The following is a 24,084-nucleotide window of genomic DNA, read 5'->3' on the forward strand; positions in this document are numbered from 1 at the left end:
TTTTTGTCTGCATTAAAGTGACAGGAGGGTTATGGGAGGGCGATTGGTTTTGACAAGGAGAAGTCTGTATGCTTTCTACTGTGCAGTGCAGGGGAGGGAGATACACAGTGGGAGCTAATCTCACTCCTGCCTTCATTTAAACACAATGTTTAAATGCATTTAAGTGATGAAGGCATTTAACAACCCTTCCCAGAGGGTTTTTCTTGCTGTTTGCACATGAGTTTGCCAAGTTTAATACCATTTTATGGAAGTTGTAAAAATGCTGCTTCCTAATGTCTCCTAGTCACTGCAGGCAACTGTCTCATGACATCATCTCTGAAACAACAAAACATGCTCAGATCCACTGCACATGCACAGTCAGAGAGATTTCTGCAGGCTAAGATGCTGTAATGGAAGGAGAGGAAGAATTCCTTCATCATGATTTTACATAAAATACTTCCAAATATTAAACTTGTACACTGAAGAAGCATCATGGAGCCTCTCACAGATGAGAGATCCACTGTGACACAGAGCTGCACAAGAAAAAGAGGTTTTTCCACAGAAAAAGAGGTCTCCTCCCACAAAGAGCTTACGTCTGAATTCTAAGGCAGGGAACAACAGATGGAGACAGACAGGCAGATGGAAAATAAGACAGCGCTGTCTACATCCTCGGCACTGATCTCAGCAGAGCAGCTGCCAAGCTGAAAAGTTCTGACCTGAAGAAAAACTTTTTCAAAGTCTGTGGATATAGATGAGGGCTTCTGGGCTTGAACTTATGTCAAATTTCAAACTTCTCTGTCCGGAAAGGGAACAGCCTCAAACCCATCTGTGCACTCACACCTCAAATGAATCTTCTTCACCCAGAATCTCCTAATTGAGCTTTAAACCTACTGTGTAATGTCAAGACACAGGCTTTTTCTGGCCACAGGGTTCAGGCTGGCATTGCAAACAGCACTGGTAAAACCATTACCTGTTTCAGCAGTAGCAGCTGTATTAAAGCAGCCTCCAGGGACCTTGAAAAGATCAAGTATCATTGTCCTACGTACACTGGGCATCAACAAGCTCTTGGCAGCCTAAATACATCAATTGGACAATTACCTCCATTCTACAGGTTGTAAAGTGAGAAAATTTAAATGATGGAATAGGCACCTTACCATAAGACCATCTACAGAAATTAATCAGGTGGGTTTTCCCTTCTTCACTTTTGTAACATTCTTTAGATTCTGAAGGTCATCATTCGCATATATCAGATCCAAGAAAAAACAAAATCAGAAAGCAGAGAGGAGATTCTGAAAATATGTGTAATTCAAGGAATTTTTAGGTAATATTAAGGGATAGGTATTTCCACCTATATGGACACCTAACATGGAAGACAAGTCATTCTACCATAGTATAAGATATCAATACTAGAACAGTAACACCTTTAGAAATAGCTTATTCTGCAACACCTGCTCTGATCCACCTTGCTCTAGAAACAAAATTTCAAGAGTGCTCACCCATCTTTAAAAGGAAAGCGCCTCTGCCCTTTGCCTTTGTCTTTCTGGAGAAGAAAATATTGGCTGAGAATGCAACTGGTTTCTACTACAGAAGCTGTAATCTTCTGCTGTAGCAATGCTGAATCATTTGAAGAGCACATAACTAAAAGAAATCTCATCCTGAACTACTTCAGTACCCAGAGCACACCTCCCGTAAGCCTTCTCAAACTTTATTAGTACTTCACTTTTCCCTCCTGACACTATTCCTACTAGAAGGCTGTCCCAGAACCCCACTGATATGCCTAAAATTCTTCTAGTTTCTAGACTGCTTTCCTGTAAGGCCATTTGACATACATTTGTTTTTGTGCCAGTATCTTCCTTTAGCTTAAATAATCCTTCTCTCTCTATTAATTACCTCCAATGAGTATGCAGATGACCAGTACAACCCTCCTTAGACATCATCTGTGTACATTAACAGAAGTTCTTTTAGGCCATACTACTCAGACAGACTCTTTCAAATGCTCATCATCTTGGTACTCATTCTTTGCTTGATTTCACCTTTCATAAATACGAGTGGTCAGAAATACCATCACCAGGAGCAAGGATCAACTTTTAATGAAAAGTTTATCCTTAATGAAAGAAAAACACAAATTCTTTTATTTTACAGCATGTTTAGTAAAACAGGCTCAGTAAATCAGAGTGGTCAAGGATGTCCCACTAACCATATTTGAGGCTATGTAACACAAGGTGAATGTGAACAATATTTCACTAAGACATAATAAAGTCTTGTTCCCACAAATGAACCATATACAAAGAAAGGTAATGGCTGTTTCTTAAGGCTGGAAAGGGCCAGCAACAATAATTCTGAGTACCCTCCCCTCCATTAATCTTCTCAAGATCCAACACTGAAGTAAATGATGACAGTTAAACGTGAATGCTGGTTCTGTTTTTGTTGATCATTTTAACAGATGGACTGGGGAAGGTGTGGGTGTACTGTGAAATGGCAATTACTGCAGGGAGGGAAATGCAGTTGGATAAAAAGGAAAAGAGATACAAATCAAAAAAAGAGGAACAAAGCAGAGAGGGGAAGTGAAAAATGAAAGAAAAAAAAAATCTAGTAACCTTACATTTCACTATATTTTTCTGCTGAATCCACTAGTGAGGTATTCAGCAAACGATCAGTAATGGTAACAGCTACATCTGTACTTATTGTACCCAAGCTGCAAATTTGCTCACATCTTTGTATAAATATCAAATTGATTCAAGTGAGATATTTTCTAGGAATAGAGGCTTCCAAATAAACCCATATTTATACCCCTTTTCACAGGACACAGCTAAAATAGAATTCAGCTCTCTCCTCAGAATGAACTCTATATTCCCAGCTCTTGTGCAGTAAACAAAGAGCTCCCTTCTGCCTGGCAATCAAAGCAAGCAGCTCACTAACAGCACAGGAGTGTGACAGCAGTAGGGACAGCAGACCCAGAGACCCTCAAATAATGAAAATAAGACTGCAGCTAATAACAAAGAGTCATCCTTTTTTCCTCCCAGCTCTCTGCTCTTTAATATGTATTATTTTGAATTCTTATTCATAATTCAATGGTCTGTGCTTGCCAGTAACTACCTGATCTGGGGCTTTCTTTCCTCCCTAAGGAAGTAAGAGGTTAATTTTGATCAAGAAAAGGAGGGGGATGGGTGTCACTCTGAGACCTTGAATTACCTCAACTGCTTTTCTTTCCTATGCATGTACATTCCCAGCTGTATTGCACAACTCAAAATATTTAGGGCCTGTCTCTGCCCTGTGGAAAAACTCAGAACAATCTGAAGCAGGATCTAACACTTGATGATCTTCTTCCTAACATACTTAGACCATCAGCACTAATATATTTGAGAAAAAACCCCAACAAAACTACAGAGAAGCTGGTATGTTTACATCACGGAAAGGGAGCTAAGCTTGAGAGGGACTTGGTGACTTTCTTGGCCATGAAGAACAGCTGTCTTGTGTCTCAGGATATTGCCCTAACCTCTACAGTGTTATTTCTGTGAATATACTTGCGAAAATATTATTTATTTCTTTAAAATTCTGTTTTAAAAAGGTCTTTTAAAGTGCCTATTTTTTTTTTCCAATCAAAGCTATTTATGTACTGTAAAATGTGATGGTACTGGGTTTGCAAAAGTAGGGATACTAGAAATAACATGAAGAACTTTTCCCCTATGCCAACAAATAGAGCATGACCTGGATTGGTAATGAATGAAAGAAAAACCCAGCTGTCAGGTAATATTGTAGAGTTGTGAAGGGAATTTCAGTTAACTTCTTAGCAGAGAAGTGTCTGCATCCCAAAAGCATCATCACAGCTGGCACAGACTGATGCTGTTGTTACCAATCTCAGCAGAGAGGCCAACCAGTGATCTGAGAGTTTATTTATAAATATTTTAGCAGACTGAAGAACCAGGAGGAGTTTTAAATTTACATTTCTCTATACATACTCCCACTCAGAATCTGTGAGCTTAGTAAATCTGTATAAAATCATCACCATGGCCTGACAATAGGATTTACAAGGGCAAAGTACCCATAAAGGCACACGCCTCCACTGACAAGCAGGCAATCTTACTTTCCAAAATTATTTTAATTGCTAATGTTTTTTAATTCCCTAAAACACGAATACAGTGTTAGTGAAGGATACAATCACTACACAGTCCTTACCCTTGCAGGGTCTCTGTTGTAGTGAAGGGGTGTATCCTGGAGGCAGACTCAGTGCTGAATGCCAGGAGCTCAACACTGTGGGACTAAGAGTGCTCAAGACCACAGGGCAGAGGATAAAAGAGCAGACTGGCAGACACTTGCTCTGAAGGCTGCTAGAGGATAATGCAGAGCAAATGCAGGATAGAATACAATGCAGCTTATGTGGCGTGAAGTGAGAAGCCAACACTTCTGTCAGAAATGTAAGAAAATCACACTGTTTAATGGCAAAGCTTCAAATACCAGTCTGAACACCTGTGACCTTCAAACACTTACATCATCCAGCAAACTGCTGTATCAGACAGAAGAATCAGACAACTCAGGTGGACTCCAAAACATGTGAATGGGCCAGCAGTTCTGTGATGAGCTATGAGGGATTTCTCTTAAATGCTCAGTGTTACATATGGAAGAGGATTGTGAGGCTACAGAAAAACTGCAAAGGCAATCTGTCCTCATGACTCAAAAGATGGTAAGTAACTTCTTCCCAAAGACTCCACCAACTCCACTCTTCCTTTGCTCAGGAGGAAACACATAGGAATGACACTAAATTACCAAGTTACCTTAGCTGCTCATCCATTCCTGCAACAAGGCAAGAAATGAAGCCTTGCACATACTGCCTCCTTACCGTGAGACGTTTCGAGGCATCCACTTCAATCATCCCCCGCAAAAGGTTCTGACAGTCGGGGGGGATAAAATGGGGCATGTGGAACACTCCACGCTTCACCTTCTCCAGCAGCTGCCGCAAGTTGTCATCATCGAAAGGCAGGGCGCCCTGCAGGGATGGGACAGAGCAGTCAATAGGAGAGAACTGGAGAGGACCAAAGGAGAAAAGCCAGGATAAACCCAGTGAGAGAATCGAAAAAAGGAAGACAGCTCATAACGAATTATTACAATGAGTGAAAAAGACTTTTTATCCATTGGAAAGAAATAATTTCTTAGTGCTGCTGTATTTCCTCTAATATAGGAAACAAAACAGAGGACATTGTTTGGTTTTTTTTATTAGACTTTTAATTAGAAAATGACTACCAGAATAAAGTAAAATACAAAATATGAAATTGCCTTTCCAGGCAAATTCACCAAAGATGCATGGATTGACTTAAATTCAGCTCAAGCTTTTGATCTGCTGGTATTCCTCCTGGGCATACTTTCACAGCAGCAATGTTTATCGTCTCCTTATTTTTAATCTTCCTGAGACACATTTATTGCAGACATTGAAAAGGAGGTGAACAGCTTTTTAGAGACTTTCAGTAAAGAACATGCTCTTTCTGATCGAGCATTGAAATGACACAACTGAAAGAAACCCCAACCAACATTAGCCTTTGGAAGCAGCAGACATTCTACCTGTTTAATATACTTCATCCAGTTCCCATGCTGTGGTCAGGTCATCAGTTCCTATTGCTTCCCTACTGTAGCTCACTTACATGAATGGCTTGGAGTTTTTTTAGCTGAAACTACATTTTGAATAGATCATCAGCTTGCCACAAAAAGCAGTAAAAGACCTATCCTTGCTGCAAGGACAAAAAGGAAAAAGAGAAGTTGAAATCTTTAGGGTAACTCTACTGACTGAAGCTGATACCCTTTTATAGCAAGTCTGCACCTTCCTAGATATTCTCACTTCCTTCTTTCACTGCCTAATTCTAGTAGGTGCCGAGCTTCCTTGATTTCCAGGATGGTTTGTGGGAAGCTGCAAGCTGTCAGCTGCTGTGATAATGAAGCTTTAAGTTGTCAGCTCTGGCACTGCTCTTACTACAGTGAGTAGTGCATCTGTATAAGCAATCCTGGGTCTATGGTTTAGGGAGAACAACAGCTCCGTTTTCAGCAGCCTCAGGAAGCCACCTCATGGCAGCCACGACTGGCCACTGCTTACTGGAGTTTGTTCATTCAAGTGGCCTTGACGGCAGAGCCCCTCCCTGCCTTCTGTAATCAACCTCCTGAGTTACCTATGCATTCCAGACTTAAAGGAAAGTCAATTCTGATAGTTCAGTATTTTGGCTAACGCAATTTAAGTCCTGATAAAATCAGAAAGGATGCTGTGTGGCATCTCCTGAAGGTAACATCTACATCTCTTTTATTACTACCATCTGCTATCATATCTTGATAGTTTTTGCAGGGTTCATCCTGACATAATTAACTGGCGAGCTCTGCACTCTCCATCAATAATAGACTTATTTCAATCATTTTTCAGGCACATGTGTGTATGTAGGAACAGATGAAGATGCAGCAACAGACACCAAAGCGTGACAGAGAATCCCCCTGAAAATTAAAAGCCTGCTCCAACAAATCCTAACCATCTTGACACATTCTCTCTTCTGTTCTTACAAATTCAAGAAGTTATATTAAGAGCTCATTATACACTTCCATTTTATCAGCTATGGAAGTAACTGATCAGTAAGAGATGACCAGGTGTTATCTAGTGTGACAGTTAAAATCCTTCCAGTGCAACATCAAGATAAAAAAATTTAAAACTTCAGAAATGTCAGTGAATTTTAATGACTAAAAAGAAAAAAGGAGTAAGATTCGTTAAGGGGAATTAAAACATCATACTGAGATTACTTCAAGGTATTTTGATTTGAGCCATTAAAAAAGAATCAGCACATCTTTTGATACAAAAATTCTCTAAAATTTTGAAGTATTTTAAACAAAAACAGTATGCAGAATTTATCTCATTTTACACTGTACAAGTACTTTTTCAAAATAAAGCATTTAAGTGAAGCAATCAGGTTTACTGATAAATGTACAAGAATCTCAAAATTTTACTTCAGGCTTGTTACTTTTATAATTATAGATGATCAGCTGAACTATTACAAATATAAAATACTTAACATGCACATAAAACCTGTATTCATATACTTTACCTACATGTGATATATGATTGTATTAACATAAACTATATTTTCCTACATTATACTATGGAAATTGATAACAAATGCCAAGCCAGTATGCCTTCAGCTGGACACCCAATTGTTGGATGTTTAGGAGTGTTATAATAGAAGTTCATTTCAGAATAAATTCCACAGAGAATTGAAACTCTGATCAAAAGAAGGATAAGTTTGAAGACACCATATTTTGAACACTTAAAGTATTACTGAGCCAGATGGAAACTAATTTAAACTTTGTACTACTGGCTCAGTTTTATATTCCCATGTGTACCAAATTAAAATGTAGCTCACTGCTTGTATGAAACAAAGACGAGGTTCTCAAGCCTTCTCTTGAAAAAATACTGCAGTTAATGTATGCATATACCTGCTGAAGCACATAAATACATACAGCAGAAAAAAGTGAACACATCCCAAACCCAGCCATATTTTGATCCTGTGAAGGACAACTTGTTTGACATTCTCTGTATCCTGGACTTGCAATCCTACACACCCTTACCCATCAAAAAACATGGTGCAACATCACAACACAGCAAAGAGCATTTATGGAGACAAGTTTTTGATGCCTGTCTATGCTCTCCTGTGCAGGGCAACAGTGTTTCAAAGAAGCAGTGAAATATTCCTCATGCTTTTCCTTTGGGGCTGATGTAGAAATAGGAGGAAAGGATGCCACTGAGAGATACAAAAATAGAGGACTAAAAAAAGCCATCCGTACATGATGTCAGTAGAATTGCCATTAAATACAGCAGCACTTTCAGATTTTTCTTTTCTTTTTTAAAGGGTAGTGCAAGGAAGATGACTCACCACTAGCAACGCAAACAAAATGACTCCGCAGCTCCAGACGTCTGCTTTCCTTCCATCATATTTTTCTCCCTGCGCAGCAATGACACAGAGGTTCAAAAGACCAATCACTAGTAAATGAATTAATTATCCTTGAAGAATGAGAGAGGGGAGAATGGGAAACCCCACATTTCAACTCAGCTACCTGTTTCCCAAGGTGGCCTTCCCAACTAGGAGGAAGCCACTACACAGACAGCTAATTGAATTTTTTTGTCAACATCAGCTTGCAGTCTTATCTGGGATCTGTGAGAAAAGGCTCAGAAGTGGGAGCAGGGCAGGAATGGTTGACAACTCACAAATTATCAGATCTGGCATTTAAACAGAGTAACAGGAGCATTAAGGACATCAAGAAGGTGTGTTTCTCTGCCCTGGTTCTCCAGGCTCTTCTTTGCCCTTCTTCTTCTTCAATAACACCAGCCATGTTATTTGCAAACTAATAGTGTTGCCTGGACAGTCTCTCCCATGTGCTTCCTGCTTGACTTGACAGTAGAGACATGATTTGGAAGAGGGCAGTCTTGGGCACTGAAATCTTGGATACTTATTTTCAGAGGACAAAGGGAAAGCAGAGGGGAAGAATATTGTTTAGTGGAAAGCAACATCACTGACAGTCAACCCCAGCTCTTCTACTGAGATGACAGCTACACCGGAGACAGGAAAGCTGAGGGTCAGAAAACGTCCCTTGGGTCAAAAGATCAAATTAATCCAGGCTCCTGTCTGATTGCATGGTGAAAAGGGTACTGTGAGAATAACACGCAATTATTTCCCAATGTGGCTTGAATCAGGGCTGAGCCAAACAAACTAAACTCTACTTAGGTTCCTTGTGTCCTTTTCTTTCCCTCTGCCTTGGGCTGATTTCTTGTACAGAGGATCTATCTGCATACTTGCAATGAAGGACACTTCAAAAAAAGGTATTTATGTACACTAATATTAACCAACTTACCCGGATGACTTCAGGACAAGCATAATGTGGTGATCTGAAAGACAAAATACAGTCAGATGAGCATGTAACAGCCTGGTATTTATGGTTATGTGCATTTCCATTTTGTTTAGCAGAATGATGACAGACTTGCTTATACAGAATACAAGTGCGCAAACCAGCACATTTTTCCTTACTTCAATAAGAACACACTTCTAACAAGCTCTGAAAATGGTCAAGAACTAGCCTAATTTAAAACTGTATGGGCCTGCTATGAATTTCTTCAAAGCAAGGAATGAAGGGAAGACAAGGCATATTCTGTGAGTACCGAATTCCAGCTCTCTAATCCCACCCTTTAACTTCACCTTGTATCTAATTAAAAGGAAGGCCCACACTGCAAAACCTTTTACAGGAAAAAAGACAGATGCATCCCTAAATGATGTCTGATATCTCTTCTGCTAAGATGACTCTCATTTATATCAGTGGTCACAAAAGCTGCCAATACATGATTGCAACATGCCTTATTTTTTTTTGCTTTAAAAAAACAAAAAAGGATGGACAATAGCACTGTTACCTGGTGAGTTAATATATTCTTTTCACAGCCTTCTACTCATATATCTCTTGTTTGATTCCTAGCTGAGAAGAGTTAATTACTTCAACTTGCCAGGTAATAATTTTAATTCCTAAAGATTATAGCCATGGCTATTTATTTTATAGCCTTCATTAAAGTAACTTGACAAGTAAAAGGGATGCAAACTGTCTGAAACCCGTGTGCAAATCATGCTATTGTTTATACTGACACCTCCCAGCAGTCCCTGAGCCTGTCTTCATTTGTACATGTGCTTCTTGTGACAAATGCAATCATGGCTGGGCAATACCTGTCTCACAAAGTAATGAGCAAACCAGAAGTACAGCGAGGTTAGCTTTGTGCTAGGATGCTATATTAATGCCCAGTGAGACAGCCCATTAATTGAATTTCCATACACACTACACTTATCTTATGGCAAAATACCATCCCACGGGCATGGCATGCGCTGATTTGTTATCACAGCTTTTGGCAGAGCATGACAATAAATGCAGGGTACACTTGGGAGTGCAGCTACCTTGACAGCAAAGCTTCCATGATGAGAGAGAAAATGCAGTTGATCCCTCACGAATTTCAGGAAAAGTGGAACTCAGCAGCTTAATCCAATATTTAATACAACACCAACCCTGGACCCATTTAAGAGATGGGCTATTCACAGGTATTCTAACCAGTCTCTCTGCTCAGTGGTGCCTTAGTTTAGACTACATTTTAAAAACCTCGGTTCAAAAGTCAAAACAGATAATGAAAGCCAGAGCCTCCCTCAGAGAGCTGGCTAGAGCTGCTCATTGGAAGACCAGAAAGAATAGTCTTGCGTCTAGTGGGCAGGACAGTCTACCCAGGCTCTCTCTGTAGCTCTGTCACTGACAGCCATGGAAACATGGACAAGATTATTTAACGTTTTTAAAAGCTGCAGTTGGCCTGTTTGAAAAGGGTGACCAGAACCTCATCACAAGTCTACTCTTCTGATTAAAGCAAGAGCAATGCAACTGCAGCTTTCACACCACAACAAAGTGAGGCCAGAGACACTGCACTGCTTTATGTTATGTACATGTTCCCACAATTCCAAAATATATTGTTTCCTGTGAATTTGCCTCCTTATAGCAAACCAAGAGCTGCACTACACCTATTCTTTCCAAAACCCCAGAGTCTAAACCACAAAAAGTCCTAACACTGTACTAGCACATGATCTTGCAAGCTTTTAGAAGACAAATTATTCTTGTGGGAATGCTTGACCAGTGATGTCGTCTTTTTCTCATATCTAACAGTGGTGTAGAACGTACAGGCCATCCCTAAGGCACACATAAAGCACAAGGAAGGAGCAGCAGCACAACTGGGACTGCAGCCCAGGCCTGACAAGTACAACTCTCTCTAGTGCTGGACTGCTTACACAGACTACTGAAGGAGGGCAGTGTGGGAGCTGTAAGGAACATAGTTATGCAACTGGAATTTGGAAAAAGAGCGCATGGTAGTAAAAAGAGTACAGGAATTACATAGATCAAGGATATTTGCTCAGTTTAGTCATGCCAGAACAGAATGGCTGGTTCTAACATGTTCTGTACAACTGAGTCACATTAGGTTTATTGGAAAACATATGGGGGGTAAAAGGAGTGCAGACACAGTCTATGTAACTGTTGAGCTGCTATCACTTAGCATGTATTCTAATAGAGTCTCTCACTCTTGCTTGTATTTTAGGTTCTGCAAGGTACAGCTGCCTCTCTTTATGTGTGAGTCATGAACACATATAGTACATTAAATGGCTACTACAGGTGGTGCCTGTGGCTGACCTAGAAACTTTAGTCAGACTTCTCAAATCCCACATGGTATCCTGTACAGTTCAGCAATATCCTTCAGTACAATCCTCTTTGGATGGCAATGGCACTGGGGTGCACTGGAAGATTTAGTATCTCACTTTGCAGAGTGTTCCTGAATTCTTATTTGTATATTATGACTCCAACAAGGATTTCAGAACTCTTAGCTGTGGGTGCTGAGCAGCGCAACCACCTGAGAGCTTCCTGTGCTAACACACTTGAAAAGAATGTAAGTGCTGTGAAGAACTCAAGATAGGTACATAGGTATTTATGTGTCCCACTAGCAAATGCCCTCAAAATGTTTTCTTTCCTGAGGCCTGCTGAACTGCAGTGGAATGTGCCATAGATCTTAAAAGGCACCACTGAAATTCTGCAAAATTCTAAGAGACTGGGTGGAGAAAATATGGGTTATAATAAACCCTTTGAACAAGCTGGATTAATTCGATCATTCAACACCTGCATTGCAATTGCCCAGAGAGCACAGGTTTTTGGCATTGCCATTCTGAATTCTTGCCAGCACACACTAGGTAGGTATCTGCAGCATCATCTTGGCTAACAGCTTTAAAAGGGATCCTCCAGTCAGCCAGAATCCATAAAAAACTCATTTCCATGCTACCAATCACAGATTTACTGCTATAAAGACAAAACTCAAATTTAATCAAAAATCTATTTATCTTTCTACAGAGTCATGAATATTTCTTTGGCTCTTATCACTAATTATTCAATATAGATGTGTCAAGAGCAACATTCCCTGTCTTTTCCCCTAGGCCACCTCCTCATCATTCTGCTACATCTCTGTGCAGCAAAAGCCCCAGTCTGCCCTTGATAACAAATAAATATATCGCTCAGCAAGATCAAGAAACAGTTGCTGCCTGTGGGTACCGCTACAAAAAAACAGCGATGTTAGCAGTGTTTATTTCCATGGTGATGTGGATTTTCCAAGGCTAGCCTGCCTGGGGCAGGAAGGGCTCTCTGAATGGTCATTCACAGCTGTGACTCTAGGACACAGTAATCTTAAGGACCTTAGGGGACCTTAGAGCATTTACGTGGGATTTAAATCAGAGGAAATAAGACAAGAGAGCAATGGTGAAATCCAGGACAGCTTTGGACAGTTAAATCAAGCATTCAGAAAGAAATGTATATATCCATGATGCATTTTTTCTGAATTTCATCTGAGAAACTAGAGAATTAGTTCTTGATCTGTGCACATCAACATGTTGTGCAGCTGCAGTAGATCTGAGACAACCAGGGCCATATCTTCAGTGCAGATGTGATGTGCCTGTGAGTTACAGGTTTTTTCACAAAGGTAAAAAAGACCTGCACTGTGCACACACAAATCCATTGGGCACATACGGTTTATCTGGGAACACACAGTAACTGCTCTGCCAGAGAAGTGGTTGGTCGATCAGGAAGGACAGGAAAACCTGTGTGATCCTACTCCACAGTGTGACAAATCATGTGTTACACTGCCTGATGGGTTCCTAAGTCCCAGTAAAGATGAGTGTCCATGCCTCAGTCCTTTGGTCCCATGCCTTAAGATGATACTGTTCGGGGGAGAAGAAAAGCTTCTTTGAGGGCCATCCTTTAGGCCTCACAGACAGAGGCAGAGTTTCTGCAGAGAGGGAGGAACAAGAAGGCTCCTTTCCTCTGTTTTTATTATGCGTGAAGTTACCTTGATATAGGATATTGTACAGCTGCAGAGAAATCCTCACACATCTGGCAGTTGTTGCTGTTCCTCGATTCTAGAGTCCTTCTTTCCCCTCTCTTAATCACTGTCTCCAAGCTGGCTTTCAGAGGCAGGAGTTACCCACTAGAGCAAAAGGCTGCCTCTACTTTCCCCCCATGCTGGGTAACAAAGGGCTGAGATGAAGGGGAAGAGCAGAGGAGTAGCAAAATAGATAAAGGGAATTCAGGAGAGGGACACTGGCATTCCGAGTAGTGAAAGCGACAGCCACAGATCATAGAGAAAAGAAAGGCAGGGAGAGACTAACGAAAGCTTCCAGCAGCGGTGGGTAGTTAAGGCTGCAGTGAAAGCAGGAGCTGCAGGTAAGACCATAATTAAGGTGGTAGGTGTAGTTAAGGCTGAATGCTATATTGCCATTAAAGCTTCAACTCAGTCATTTACCTTTGGATGAGAAAACTCAGCATCTAGCCCTCAGCAATCTTACAGCTGTTTACTCCTCAGGTGCAATTACATTTTTGGGGAATCTGTAAATCAGTTCATTATTATCAGTTCAAGTTTTTATATTATGGAACCTTTAAGGGGTTTTAATTTTAAGAATTAACCAGACACTTGTATTAAAAGGGCATAAAGATTGGCAAAATTTAAGAACTGGTAAAAAAAAAAAAAAAAGTTGAAAATGTTACACTGTACTCTGCAGGTAAGTCAGGTGGATGTGTTGCTCCGCCCAATGCCTCTTTTCTACCTGTGACTGAAGTTGGGAAGTCTGTAGGAATGTGAATCAAATTCTACTTGTGACTGAAGTTGGGAAGTCTGTAGCACTGTGAGGGAACTTCAGTGTCAATAAAGACAAGTTTGCAAGCATGCAGCTGATTGACATATGGGAGAATCAAACTCTCTGTCCCTGCCAGAGAATCCTTCTATGAAAAAAAGGAACAGGTGCCTTTAACTGAGATGTTCACAGGTAATTATGAGTTGCATGTTCCCCAGTTTTCAGAATCACAGTGCTACACATCCAAGTTTTCCAGCATTTATAAGCATGTGGAGCAGCAGTTGCAGTTGGTAGGCACTGTGCTTTCCCAGTAAAGGACTGTTACCAAGGACCAAATATCCTGAGGTATTGGGCCCCAAGAGTATCCAACTGTACACTCAAAACTGGTTTACAATTTTGAGTTTCATTTTGCATAATCCTTTGTCCTCATAAAAATGGAGATAACCAGATCAATGCAGCAAACATAATATGAAAACAATGTAATTAATATTTGCAAACCTAAGACACAGTGATAAAATCCTACCTAGCACTCATAGCAAGGCTTGAAAGCAGTGAGCAGAAATTATAAATGGATCCATAAAATGAATGATGAGGAAAACCCAAACATTAAATAGCTGTTTACTCACAAAAAACACACCATCCAATCATCAAATGAGGCAAAGATTTGTTGGAAAAAACCTGTACAAGCTCGTACTTAATGGGCATATCCTAATGTGCACAGGCTGAGTAACTGTTACACTACCAATCTGAAGAAAAGCACATCTTAAACTCTCAGGGACTGATTTTGCAGAATCCAAGCTCTTTTAACATACCTTGTGATGTATTATAGGTGATCCTGGTGCCAGTGGTCATTAATAAGGTTGTCTGGTATTTCCCTTTATAATCTTCATTTTAAGTTCCTCGTAACTTACTACCAATTTAACAACAATTTTCCTTGCTTTTTGTCTGTCTCAGACTGGTTTCATGTATTTGTATGCAGGCATACTGTGTATGGGCTGAAGCATTTCCACTAAGTCTAATTTTAAGTAAATGCTTTTACACACAAAAGACAGAGAAAGAAAAATTCCTAGTATCCTCCACTGCAAAGGGAAAACCTGAGTATTTATTTGCATTCTCTAGAAATTATGTCATAGAAATATTGCATTACACTAGAAAACTGCAGTTTGCATTTACTAGCAGAAGCTCTCTAGAGCATTGCGATCAAAATCCTACCTGCATTGGTAACACTTCACAGAGTAATTTTTTTATCTGAAACTCTGAGCTGCTGTGGGTGGGATTACCACATGGTACCAAACTTTAAAACTGAGTGCAAAACCAATGAAGTAGATCTAGGACTGACAGCAACTGACTCACACAACAAGGTAATGGAAACTAGAGCTGGAACCTAGTAGAAAGAGAAAACAATCTGGGATTTGGGGCCAAATACGGAGCAGAAATGAATGTGAGAAGTCAGCTAGACTGTGGCACAAATCAGGAAGGAGAAAGGAATGGAGTGCTGGAAATAGAAGCCTTGATGAGATGGGGTAAAAAGTACTAATTCTGGCATTTCCAAATTCAAGAGCTTAAATTTTCAATCCTAACAATGACTGGATGTAGGACACTTGCATATGTTTTAGATATATATGTACGCATTTATTATAAGGGGGAAAGAATATGAGCAGCATCATGTCATGTAATTAAAATCAGAAAGGGTGCTTGGACACTGAGGTCTATCTGCCCTCTGAATTATCTGCTCGCCACAGGTCTGCTGATACACCAATGACTCGCTGAGATGGAGAACTGAAGCAGAGAAGGGCAATGCATCTTGTCCTAGACCACCGTGAATGCCTTCAGCAGAGACAGAAATCAAGCTCAGATAACCTGGGTCTCAGACCTGAGGTTTAACCAAAAGGCACTCACTCTTCTTGCCTAGTGACAACTCAGGATGGATTGGACAACCTCTCCCATTCTGAAACACTGCCAGGCAGCATGCCAGGAAGAATCACTGTGAAAGAGATGGGGAGTGTCTCTGCATGCCACTGCCTGGATGTGTAAAGAGGAAGAAGAGCTGAAGAGATCTAAAATAGTAGAAGCAGCAGCCTATCTCATCTTTCTCTTCCTTCCTTGTCTGCTGTTAGCAGACAGACCCTCCCTGCTTCTGAAGGAATGAAGAGACTCACTGTGTTACTTTGGCATTTCAAGGACCATCTCTTCATAAGACTGCCTTGCTGTGCAATTTCTGCCATAAGCAGAATTAGTCCTGCAGAGCCTACACACAGCTCCTCTTCCCCTTAAGGGTCTAAAAATACTAAAAAAACTACAGCTTATTCCTTTGCACTGCGCATATGCAGGATTTGCACAATACACAGCTCTATAACGGGGATTCATTACAATCAAGGCCAAGCATGAGGTCTATCAGTGACAAATTATTTCAGTGAAACAGCAAGTCCATCCTTACCTCTTCCTACACAAACACATCTGGATTGAACTTTTACTGTGTCCTCCGGGTAGTCTGTCAGTGCTATCAGTGCTATAGAAAACAATGCAGGCCTAAGGAATATCCGCCTGAAAACAGTGACTCTGAGATACGCAATTACATCATACCTGGGGCTACATGAGGCTACTCTTCATGAGGCCAGTCAAGACTCTGCAGTGACCTAAAGACTACCCAGACTTTGGACTAAACTTAGCAGTTCACTTGTGATAGCAAAGAATTTTTGACTGCAGTCTCCCCGCTTTGATGAACTGACAAAGTTAGCTGTATCACACAGCTCAACCCCATCTGAGCCTCCCACTCTGACTGACAGAAATACCTGGAGACTCCCTGCATGACTGTCAATGGAAATGTTACAGTTTCATCTCATTATCAGTGTTCACAGTATGGATAAAGCCATTCTCAAAATTAACTTATGGGTGCACCGAGGAGCATCTCATTAAAGCTCAATATCTTAGCCATGATTCACTCTGTTTTGTTCCTTTTCATGCTGGCTGAAAGAACCAACTACATGGATAGGTAAAACTGTTGCCTTGAAAAACTCTGAGGTTGGTTACAGTGTGTGCTCCAAGGGAAAGGGAGTCATAACTGGATTACTCTTCTCTGTGAACCGTGTGGCATATTGTTATATATTTCTTCCTTCCTTCACCCCCCAAACCAGAAAGATCACAAGACACCAGTATCAGCCATGCTGGGCTGCATGCCAGGAGAATTAATGAAGTGGTGTAATAGCTCACATGGAGGCCTAGTGATTGGCAACACACTTAAAATGCATCTGCAAGGCAGGAGATCACAGCGTTGCTGCTGTGTTCTGTTTATTACAGGCACATCTCTTCCATTCCATTGATTTCTTTATTAGTGCATTTTAAGGCCACAATGTGGGGGCTGGATCTGCTTGAAGCATGGAGGTTTGAATTTCAGCACAGCTTATGGGAAGGAAGCCCCCCTTTGAGACTCCAGATCTGGATAACAGAGCTCAGTGCTAACAAGAACAGGAACCCTACTGAGAGGTTCCTGAGGAGCTTGAGAAATCCTACAAGGCAATTGAGGCTGGCTGGATTGGTTTTTATACTCCTCTTTTTTTTTTTTTTTTTTTTTTTTTTTCCCCTCACACAAGGAAGGGGAACAATTTTCTCTGGAGAATATAGAGGCTTTGCGGCAGCTGCAGGGAGGACTGCATTTCCTCATCTAGAAGGGAAGCTTGAAAGAAGCTGGAAGCAACAGATGTGCAGAATCACAGAACAGTTTGGATTGGAAGCGATCTTTAAAACATAACTAGTCCAATGCCTCTGCAATGAGCAGGTATATATTCAACAAGATCAAGTTTCTCAGAGTCCCATCCAACCAGACACTGAATGTTCCCAGGGATGGGGGATCTATCATCTCTGAGAAACCTGTTCAATGTTATACCACCCTCAGTGTAAAAAACTTTGTCCTTGTATCTAATTCACATTGACCTTTTTTTAGTTTAAAACAATTATCCACTGTCTTATCACAACAGGTCCTGCTAAAAAGTCTGTCCTCATCTTTTTCACAGTCCTCCTTTCAGTACTGAAAGTTTGCAATAAGATCACCTGGAGCCTTTTCTCTCCATACTGAATAACCCCAACTCTATCAGTTTGTCCTCACAGGGAAGATGTTACAATGCTCAAACCACCTTCATGGCCTCCTCCGAGCCCACTCTTAACAGGTTCATATCCTTCTTATGCTATGGATCCTCCAAAGCTGGATGCAGTACAGGTCTCACCAGAGCAGAGCAGGGCAGAGCAGAGCAGAGCAGAGCAGAGCAGAGCGGAGCAGAGCAGAGCAGAGCAGAGCAGAGCAGAGCAGAGCAGAGCAGCAGCATCCCCTCCCTCTCCCTGCTGGCCATGCTGCTTTAGATGCAGCCCAGGACATGTTTGTCTTTCTGGGCTGCAAGTGCACATTGCTGGGTCACATCCAGCCTTTCATCTTACCAGTACCCCCAAGCCCTTCTCAGCAGCACTGCTCTGAATCTTTTCAACCCTCAGCCTGTTTTGATGATACTGAGTATCTCCCTACCCAAGTGCAGGGCATTGTAATTGACCTTGGCATCACAACTCCTTGCTTTTCATCTGTGCTGCTAAGACCACAGATCTTGGCTTGACATGGACAGGAGAGAATCGGTGGGTCCCAGTTTACTCACCAACCAGCATTCTATCTTATAATGAATTTCAAATACTTTTTCTATCCATTATTCATGACTTGGAAAGCAGAGCCTAGGACTGAGAGGCAGTGGCTGAGCTTTAGAGGGAACAACGATGGCTCTATGAACTGCCTTGGCTCAGAGAAGACACCAAAAAATGAACTCTAACCAGCTGAGGAGGGACCTGGGCTGAAGGCATCAGAATCACACTACCAATGGCCAGGAAAAGTCAGTCTGCATGGGAGGAAGTGGAAATCTGCTGGTACTGTCTGGTTTCTGTGCTTGCTGTTAAAACAAATTAATGCACAACTAAAAGCTGGTGTAGTGGTGCCAGGATGCAGCAGCTCAGTGCAGCTGCTGCCCTTGCTACAGCTCAGTGCCACAGCCCCTGCACAGTCACTATTTCACTGGGAATCAGGGAGCATGGTCCAGTGGTGCCCGAAGGCAACTGAATTCCCATGGAAATATCTTTAGACTGCCCCTGCAATATTCCTCCAGGCAGGCTCCTTTGTACCTGCATTCATGCCCTGCCTGTCATTGCAAAGGACCCTGCTTCTTCCCTGTCACTCCTGAATGGGACCTGACAGAAGCAGTGTTCAGCATGAACATGAACAGCTGCATGCAAGCAGACAGCCTATGCAGGACATGCAAATTCCATTTAAGAACATTTTTCCACCCCTTAATATTTTTTCAAAGCCTCTTAAAACAGTCAACCACTGCTTTTAGTTCCCAAAAATTCTATGGCCAGTGAATGCAAATACATCAGCATTCGCAGATGAATCCAAACCTGAAAGCCTTGATTTTTATATCTGTATGTGACACCTGCCGTGGCCTGCTTTTCACTGTAAAGCATTTAATCCCCTTCTTTCAGCTTTCTTCCACACTACGTGCATTATACGAATTTATTGTCCTGCTGGGAAGCACCAGTGCAGTGGGTAGGTCTCCAGGCCTTTACCGAAACCCCTACTATAGACAACCTCTATGTCTGGAATCTGTCCCTCATTTTTGTAATATGCTTTGAGATACTCACCCACAACTGGTTTCTAGCAAGCTGTCCCCAACCTGCAGTGATGCCATCCCGAAGTCTGCTATCCGGATGTTGTTCTTTTCATCCAGCAGTAGGTTTTCTGGTTTTAAGTCCCTGTGGCTGTAAAGAAAGGGTCAAAATGTAAATGAAATTATCTGTAACAGCTTTCCCACTCCAAAACTTGTTCTTTATCCAGAATAGCATCCAACCTGTTTTACTTTAATTAATTTAATTTGTTTTCCTGTCCCAGGCAGGAGAATACACATATTCAAGATCCAATCCTTGCAGTATTCTAGACCATATCCCAAATGCCCATTCCTGATGAATGCAAGGCCTGCAGTGTCCTGACAGGAAAGGAACAGTCTTCAACTACCAGTGATACCAACATGAGGGAGAAACTGAAGGATATAAAAGGAGGATAATTTCAGCCTGGATTTAGGGCTTGCATACTCTATAATATGACAGCTCCTTAAGGTAGGAGGCAACACCATCAATATATTCTGTCAACAACAGGAAACAAAATTAGTGATATCCAGAGAAAAAACCTTCTGATGTAAATGCTACTGCAAAAAGCTCCTATTCAGAGTTGTTTACACAGGCATAAGACTTTGAAATAATTTTGGATAATTAGCTCTGATGGAGAAATTCCTTTAACTCAGCAGTGCTTTTAACTGAGGGTGCCAGCACTGGGAAGGAGAGAGAGGATTCCCCCCTTTCCATTAAAGCTTGATTCTCTTATTATTTGTCAACATTGCCAGAGCCAGGCAGCCACAACCTTCATGATGGCAACTCCTGCTGCAAATCATATATTGACAAATTTATTAATTTCCACTGCTCACAGCCAAAACCACTGTGCACCCATGTCTACTTCTAAGTACTCAGGTGATTCTGTAGAACTATAGCATATGCTTGATTTTATATCCAAAGACAAAAATCTCACACAAAATTTGTGATGAATGCACTTTTTTTTTTTCCCCTTTTTATTTGCAGCTCTTGGAAAGTCACAGAGATGAGAGAAGCACTTCAGGCAGACCAAAGAAAAAGCTCTTTTCTTGGTTTTGCTTATGACTAGGCAAAATTGCTCTGTTAATAAAAGTTCTAAATAGCAGCATCCAAAGAGGCAGGACTTCCAGTTTCAGTGGGCAGGCAGAACACAAACCTGTGGGAAATGGACATCCAACAACACTTGAGTGTCAGGCAAACAACACCCACTTGCAAAAACTTACAAATAAAAGCAGTAACTCTGACCAGAAACTGAACTCAGCAAATGAACCACATGTCAGGACAGTCAAGTGACACCAATCATGGAAGGCAGGCTTATCTTTGTGCATTTCCTCTTCACTTTTAAAAGAATTCCTCTAACACTCCTCATGCATACAAGTGTAATTCTACCCCTACAAAAATGGAAAGGTGGACAGTCTCTTCCCTCTCAGAGCAATATGAGCAGCATGACAAGGTTTTGGAAATTAGATCCTCTGATCTGAAGAGAAGAGGAATGATCAGTAAATAATGCAGGTAGATTTTATGTAAAACCAGAGCACACAGTAATAGGATACCTGGGGACTGTAACAATTATTTCCAAAGGAGACTCCCAACAAAACAGCACACATTCAAAGCAGTTACTAGTCACCTCACTGAGACCTATGATTTGTTCTCTCTTGCTTTTTAAAATTTAGTCCCCAATCTTGCATAAATATGATGAACCCTGAGTGTTAAAATGCCCTTGTTAGCAACGAAAAAACAAGCTTGTGGATAATAATCATGATTCAGATTTGTGCACATTTTCATCTGGAAATGCAAAAGGTGCTTTATCCAATCTGTATTTCTCACAGAAATTCAAGGTTCGAGATAACAGAGACAGAACACTTATTAGCTCTCTAATAACTATCGAGATAGTCCTAACTACTCAACAAAAAATGTAGGAAATGAGTGACAAGGGAAGGTTCCAAAGGTAGTGAATGACCAGTTAATGGCCAGGAAAAGAACTCCTGAATGTCATAATCAAGGACAGCAGTCCCAGACAAAGGCAAGATCATCAACACCTGCCAAAGTTTAACATACTCCAGCTCCAGCAATGAAATGGAGCAAAGAGCTCACAGTTCTAAGGCAAGTGAGGAAAGCTGGATGCTAACGAGACAGTAGTGTGTGATTTCATCCTTCCTCCAGCAGACATCCTGGACACTTCTCATCTTACAACTGCTTTCATTAATGGGAAGACCGTATCCAGCTGCATAAGGCATGCTGCAGTTCCCCTGTCTGAGGACCAGTGCTCAGGGGCAGGTAACAGCCCCTGTAAAGTGAGTGCTGCTTGTTTGATGCTATGAAACAATTAACTTCCCCACAGCTCAAGCTGAGTGTGTCCTTCTGCTGTGTCGCCATAGGACACGCAATGACTTACACAGACATGGCTCCCGTATAACAGGGGAAAAAACTGGTTTTATTCTTACAACTTCAGTATTTATAGATTCTCGGCAATGACCAGGGATTGGAAAGTTAGGTTACCACCTTTTCAATCATACTGGTAGTGCGAGACATCCATCAAAAAACATGTATCAGAAAGAATGTATACATATCTTTGTTTACAGTCACTGTCTTGGTAAAATTTTTAGAAACTATGTTAACAAGATCGAAAAACTGAGTTTTCAGGGCAACACTGCTGAGCAGTTTCTCAGTGGCTATAGCTGTCTTTCAGTCTTGGAATTGCTCCTGGCTGACTGCTGAACAGGCACATGTTATAGAAGTTGAGGGTGCTGCTGCCTGAGCCTGTTCCACTGCTTGTGCACTGCGTGATATTGTATGATTCATATATACAGTCTATAGCAGGCATACCGCTGACATGTGACTTTCGAGCCTAAAAATGGAATCCTCTGCTTATCCTCAAATTGTGTGGCTCATTTAGAGAGCAGGAATGACCAAGGTGGAGCATGACCTAAGCACAGGATGTCCACAAGCCTGGATGTACGCTCACAACAAAGTATCTTATTTCAGGAATATGGTGCAGCTAAATGTAATGCAAAAATGTTCCCTTTCCATGGCTGAAAGCAGATCTGCCACAGGTCCCAGCTGGAGCATAAAGTATGTGAATTTTGAACCAGCCCCACTCCAGACCACTAAGAGGCAGTGAAAGGGAAAGGACAACATGTTTGAAAACTGGGACAACATTCAATCGTGGAGTCTCCTTCTCCCCATGTCATCCTGTCTTCCCATCAGCTGGGATCCACAACACAGGTTTAGGCCTGTTTAGGGGTTTTTAGGGAGAATCAAGTGGGGAAATGAGGTTCCTGTAAGTTGGCACATATATAATGTGTGTTTTTTAGAGTCACTGCAAGAAAGAGAAAAAAGGAGGTACCACCATCCACATGCCAAACATGGAATAAGCTTCACCTCACTGTGCTACACAATGTTTTTACATGAATGATCTGTCTGATGAATGTCTTTAGGTAGAGGTGCTGACTCAGCTCCCAATGAGCACTTTGAAAGCCTTAAGTTTGGATCTGGGGATTTGTGGGACTGGGACACAATGTGTGAAAGTAAAACTGGAGTAGCAACAGACTGTTAATGTATTTCTTTTCTTTTCCTCCAGATACTCACCAAATTAAACCAAGAAAACCTATCAGCTCTTCACTATAGAAATTATCACTTCACTGAGCAAAGAGGAGAATTGTTACATTTATGGCTGCCTGGCCCCCAAAACACAAGAATAGTTTTGATACAGCAGTTTTGCATCTCTCTGACCCATCTCCATACATTTTTCAAGATGGTCTCTAGTGCCCAGTATGGATGGTTAACTTAGGAATTTCATGGCAGCCTGAGCATAGATTTTGTATTTTGGCAGCACTGCTTTCAGAGATCAGGGTGCCAGTGGGATCAGGCAGTACTTGCACATTCAACCACAAGAGAATTATATCCCCAGTGAAATTTTTCCTCTAGCTGGAGCATTTCTCTGATACCCATCTTTGGACCACTTTAAATTTGCTGAGGCAGCAAATCCTATCCTGGGGATAGGAGTCAGGCCAGGAGTTTGCACCAGAGTGGCAGAAACAGCATCGCTGCCACTGGGAAAAAGACTTCCTCTCTGCATTTGCATTTTCCATCTTTGCATTGCCAGCTTTTCAAATGCCAGGGGGAAGGGAGAGGCACTATGGGAATAGGGAAGGCTTGTTATAATTTACCTAAGAGCCCAGAAGACTGGACTGCCTAATGCACTCACATTTGAAAAGAATTCTCTTGTGCCAAAATGAAACAAAACAAAGAAAAACAAAAATCCCACTGTATGTGGTAATTACTTGGCATTAATGGAACAGTGCAGAGTAAATGCATTTAATTTGGTTCCATTCCAGCTGATCTCTCTGGCTCTCCATGTCTTACACGACCGCATCAACTCCTCTCTCTGCAGGTGAACAGAGGACTCGTTACCCTTTCCTTGTTCTAAAGGCTCTAAAGCTGTAGGGGCTTTATCACATAGCTGGAAAAACAGAAGAGAAGAAAGCAGCTTCTTTTCTGACAAAGATGACAAACCCTCCAATTGAGCCCTGCATAAGCTGAGAAGGAATGCGAAAGAGAAATGCAGGACTGCAGAAGAAGTCAGTGTAGCCCTGATCCCTAGTGGCCACGGACTCCCAGGGCTCCTCAAGCAAGACGACAGCACATGAAGTCAGCCTCCAGAGCCAGCATCCAGTGGGCTTTTGAAGGGAGAGCATGTGAGTGAAAGGGAGCCACAGAGCAAGCCATGGCAGGGGAAGCACACACT

The 24,084-nt window shown here is 41.5% G+C and overlaps 1 protein-coding gene across 2 annotated transcripts in view; it reads right to left on the reverse strand.

Annotated features, from left to right (window-relative positions):
* Positions 1 to 24,084, reverse strand: part of BRSK2 (BR serine/threonine kinase 2) — a 301,162-nt gene that overhangs the window by 59,946 nt on the left and 217,132 nt on the right. For both annotated transcript variants that reach the window (XM_058863406.1, XM_058863412.1), the window contains exons 5-8: positions 19,338 to 19,454; positions 8,848 to 8,881; positions 7,872 to 7,940; positions 4,817 to 4,963 (exon numbers count right to left, since the gene is read on the reverse strand). In XM_058863406.1, the coding sequence (XP_058719389.1) occupies positions 4,817 to 4,963; positions 7,872 to 7,940; positions 8,848 to 8,881; positions 19,338 to 19,454 (367 nt within the window). The remainder of the gene's footprint in view (positions 1 to 4,816; positions 4,964 to 7,871; positions 7,941 to 8,847; positions 8,882 to 19,337; positions 19,455 to 24,084) is intronic.

This window comes from Poecile atricapillus, chromosome 1 (assembly GCF_030490865.1).
Source record: "Poecile atricapillus isolate bPoeAtr1 chromosome 1, bPoeAtr1.hap1, whole genome shotgun sequence".
In the NCBI taxonomy this organism is placed as follows: Eukaryota; Metazoa; Chordata; class Aves; order Passeriformes; family Paridae; genus Poecile; species Poecile atricapillus.